The 4,473-nt window shown below is 46.7% G+C and overlaps 1 protein-coding gene across 1 annotated transcript; it reads right to left on the reverse strand.

Moving 5' to 3' along the window:
* Positions 1-1,862: 1,862 nt before the first annotated feature.
* LOC104404754 (thymosin beta-12-like) lies at positions 1,863-4,221 on the reverse strand. Its single transcript, XM_010013274.1, has 3 exons — positions 4,195-4,221; positions 3,181-3,288; positions 1,863-2,203 (listed from the first exon to the last, which is right to left on the reverse strand). The coding sequence occupies exons 2-3, from the start codon at positions 3,278-3,280 to the stop codon at positions 2,166-2,168; spliced, it is 138 nt and encodes a 45-aa protein (XP_010011576.1). The 5' UTR covers positions 3,281-3,288; positions 4,195-4,221; the 3' UTR covers positions 1,863-2,165.
* Positions 4,222-4,473: the final 252 nt, after the last annotated feature.

A 4,473-nucleotide genomic window follows, 5' to 3' on the forward strand; every position in this document is an offset into this window, starting at 1 on the left:
GTAAATCAGAGCTGCAGAGAGTGCTCTGATCCCTTTTATCACCCCTCAGAGCCAGGCTGCTAATCCTTTGTGTCTGCAAGCACGAGAGGACAATGTCCTTGTTTTCTTGCTTTGCTTAGACCTGCCTTCCCTTCTGCCTGCGACGTGCAGGCTTGAGGGCACAGCCCAGCCCTTGAGCCTGCGGGAGAACCGGGGCGCAGACACCGGCCACTGGTTCAGTGCTGCCAAAGAGGCTTTTGGTGACCTGAAGTGCTTTGTGCTGAGCGAGTTGGCTGGTGCCTGAGCTGGCAGAGGAGGAGGGAGGTTGTCATGTGGAACAAAGCTCTGTCTCCTGGCAAAACCAAGGCCAGAGTCTAGTCTGTGGACTTGGATACCTGCTGAGCGCAATGTGGTGCTTAAAAACCACCCTGTGGAAGAGCAGTGAGCAGCCTGGATGAGCGGTGTTAACTGTGTGAGTCTCCAGCAGGAGCTGTTGCTCCAAGTGCTACCTCTGAGCTCTTTCTCCATGAATGAGCCATCATAAAGGCAGGTATCTAAATAATGTCGAAGGCTGTTTGACCCATAAGCGTGAGGGGAGGGTGTGAGTCACAAAGAAAATAGCCCCGTGTTCCTCATTGCTCAACCTTTCACATTCTTCACCTTTGAAATAAAAATGAGTATTAACAAATGCAGCAGACCCTAAAATTACCCCAACCTTTAGAGTGGGGCACCGAGGGGAGTGAGGTCTGCAAAGGAGAATGTGCAGAAACGCTTGGTCACAAAAACAGCAGCAGCATTGAACTGATGGGTGGTGATCCAAGCAGCAGTCTCTTTGCCCCTTTAAATCCCACTGCCGTTAAGAAAGCCCTAATTCCAGTCCCTAGTCCCGTGTGCTCTGTGTTCTCTTGTGGTCTCTTGGCCACCTCTGTTTACTTTCGGTTGGCACCAGAAGTCGCCCATTCTGTGGCTACGCTGCCATTGTTTAATTGCAGTTCTGGCTATTCATGTTAAATGTCAAGTGTCAAACCCCCCTGAAGTAAACAAGACCTTGCCAAAGATCACCGTGACCATTTGCTTCTGTTTTCTGAAGGCTGTGGGCTGGTTTCTGCCTCGCTTTATGCAGGTGTAAACCCAGAGTAACCCTGTGGAAGTGCACAGAGTCATTCCTGTTCCACAGCACAAGCGGTGCCCCAACGAAGCTCCAGGGACAGCAGTTTATCTTCCCAGGGTAAGCACTTGTTTGTCTAATATGACTGCAAATTAATTCCAGATATGATGTGATAACATGTAATTGAGAGGCCCCTGAGCTGCTCCCAGGCTCTGGTTTTGCCAAGCCTTCTGCAGACTGGTGAGGCTGTTATTGCACCACCAGTAATGGAGATTTAGGGAGTTCTTGCTTGCTTTGAAGGTGTGTGTCCTGCACCCCTGTGCTGCTGAGGGTCTCCCTCTCATCCCAGAAATCAGTGCAGTAATAAACTTTCTTTCCTTCTCCCACCTTCCTGCGTTGCTTGATATTAGACAGGCCAAAGGCTACGTGTGCTGCAGTTGTCCCAAGGCTGGCTGGATCTTTACAGGCTAAAGAGAGAAAAGATGCTATGGAGAGGGTGCTGCAGCCCTGCTCCCATCTGGGATGATAATCTGAGTACTTCCTCAGCCCAACCATCAATTTTTCATGGCATTTATAAGCAGGTTCTTGTCTCTGAGACCTCTAACCTGCTGTTGGACAGGGCTGAAGCAGGCCAGCAATCTTCATGTCTGCTGCCAAGCTGGGTTGACCTGGCTGTGCTCTTTAGATGCTGTGGCAGTGCAAATAAAGCAAGAAGGATGTGAGCAGGAGTTGCAGTGTAAACCCTATTTCTGCAAGGCTCAAAGACAGCTCAAGATCAGAAGAAACCTGTTTATTGTGAGGTTTAGGAAAACAATTTTTATGCAAATTGCTTGGTTGGGTTTTTTTTGGCAAGTGATGGGGTTGATACAGAACTTGGGGTTACAGTTTTAAGCATACGAATACAGAGTACCTTGTTCAACAAACACAAACCATACTTATTCCCCGGGGAACATTAAATGTTTGCTAAAATAAATGGGCAACAAACCCATTTTGGGGGGTGGGAGGGACAAAACAAACAACCCGACTTGGAAGCCAAAACCCCACTGAAGAAGCAGCAGTCACATCTTCAATTATACGCTCAGGCTGTACTTTCACTTTGCTTTTCCTGTTCAATAGCTGCCAGAGAAAGGGAGGAAACAAAACCATCATCAACAAACATTGTAATGATTCTGCAGGATACACATTTCCGTGGTCATTTTTAGGGCCAGGGGATGGTAAATCCCTAATGGCTCTTTTTGGCCACCCTGAAAATGCCAACTCATTCCCCTGTAGGGTGCAGTTTATGATGTGTAAAGCTCCTCTTGTATTTACAGCTTGAGCATTGGTAGGGATAACAGATCAGGGAAAAACAGGTATCTTGTGTTGAGGGACAGTGTGTCTCCATGGCTGTCGATATTAACACAACCTGAGTGGTAAGTGATAGTGTTCTGAAGCAAACTGCTCACAAAGTCTGGTTCAAATGCAGAGAAATGCCATGTTGAATGGGAATTACAACCATCATCTGGCTGCTGGTGCACAGCACATGGATGGGAGAAGACCCTGCATGAGAAAATCTTCCTTCTTAAGGAAGATTGCCTGTTAGATGAGGAGGATGATGGGTTTCTATTGCAGCCTTACTCCCAGAGAAGGTGCCTGGAGCTCTCCTGGTCAGGGCTGACAGCAGGTACCAGTGGGGGGCAGCAGCTCATCTGCCTGATAACACATCAAATCCAGAGCCCAGACATCTCCTAGGGATGCTGCTGGGATGCCCAAGGGTTCCCCTGTGCATCTGTGCTTCCAAAGAGGCTGGCAACATGGCAATTACAAACAGTTCGATCCTGTTACATGCAACCAGCAGAACAACTGGTCTTGCTTTTAGCAGAAGCAAGAGCAATCCCATCAGAAAAGCTTTTTCAGGCAAAATACACCACTGGTTACAACTACTCATATCCTTGGAAGCCCAACATAGAGTTCAAGTCTTAGTATTATCCCCAGTTAAAGTCAGGGATGAGTTTGAGCCTGTAATCCTGTGATTAGTATTCATTTTGCATAGGAACTGCATTACAGATTGTGTCCTTGCCACTCGTAGTTCAAATAGCCTCGTAAGCACTTACTTTCTTTAGTGGGCAATGGATTTTTCTCTCTGGTTTCTGTCTTCTTCAGCTTGGTCTTGTCAAATGTTTCAATTTCTGCAAAATCTGGTTTGTCGGACATGGTGGATGCTGACAAAGGAAGGAAAAACACACCCATGGCTTCATTAGCCAGTGCTGTGCTATCAGCCACCTGCAAAGCAGTTGCTGCTCGGAAGCAAAACTATGATAATACCATCAAAATGTGTATTCAAACAATCCCCCTCAAATGCAACCCCTCGAGCTGGGACCTCTCCCTGGGGCTTGTCTCTTACAGAGTGAAAGAGGAAAGGCATAAATAGGATTTTATCCAGATTTCTCAGGTGAAATTTCTAAGAAAAATCATATTTTGCACATGGAAACAAGCATATCTCAGTAAAGACAAGACAATGCGTTAACTGCCAATAACCCACGGTGCCTCCTGATGTAAACCTCTATTTTAAGCAATGCTGCTAACCAGAAAGTCTACAATAACCCCCAAATCCAATATGAACAAAGAGCTTCAATTATGATTTTGTTTTAATTCCTAGGATTTTGATTTGATTCCGAGCACCCTGTCCTGAGTGCATACATACCCTGTATCTGGATGAGCTGCTGTGGACACTTGTGCTTAACAATAGAGGACCGGTTCACCCAGCCCTTTGTTTGCTCTCGCACTCAATATCCCAGTCGCAGGCTCAATGGGTTTGATTATAGTCTATTAGAAGAGAAATCCACAAAGCACAACGGCATTCAACACTTCACCTGCCAAAACTTCCCTAATCCAATCCCTGCTTTTAATAGAAATTCAAGTTAAAATCCAGCCTGGCCATTATTCCCCTTATTTCCATGGAGTTTCCCATCAAGGCGAGGATCGGCCCGGAGATGGCTGATCTAATTGTATTCTTAGCTTCCTGAAGACAATCAGATTTCATTGCTATCTGCACTGAGACAACAGAAGCAAATATTCACAGGGAATAAAAAAAGCAATTACAAGCTACTAAAACCACATGGCATTACCGTCTGCTGCTCTCTCCTCAGCTGCTTGGTGGCCGTGTGAGGCAGTGCGAGTTGAAAAAGGTCAGGGTAATCCCTCCTCTCCTCTCCTCTCCTCCCCCCGCCCGAGCCCATCGCTATTAATATTGATTAGTTTAGTGCCGGGATTGCTCAGCGTTCAGGGAAAGGACAGATTGCTGCTGCAGACAGTGCACGAGGGAGGGAAATGGGAAAACCGACATGGAAAAATGCCATAGTACAGCTTGGTTTTCTCCTTTCTGCTTTTCTCCTCGTTTACCAAGA

The sequence above is a fragment of the Nestor notabilis genome, unplaced genomic scaffold (genome assembly GCF_000696875.1).
Source record: "Nestor notabilis isolate BGI_N333 unplaced genomic scaffold, ASM69687v1 scaffold5164, whole genome shotgun sequence".
Lineage (NCBI taxonomy): Eukaryota > Metazoa > Chordata > Aves > Psittaciformes > Psittacidae > Nestor > Nestor notabilis.

Coding starts and splice junctions, on each gene's coding strand:
- LOC104404754 (XM_010013274.1), bottom strand. CDS start 3,280: ATGTCCGACAAACCAGATTTTGCAGAAATTGAAACATTTGACAAGACC. Junction 2,204..3,180: donor TCCATTGCCCACTAAAGAAA/GTAAGTGCTTAC, acceptor TTTCTCTGGCAG/CTATTGAACAGGAAAAGCAA.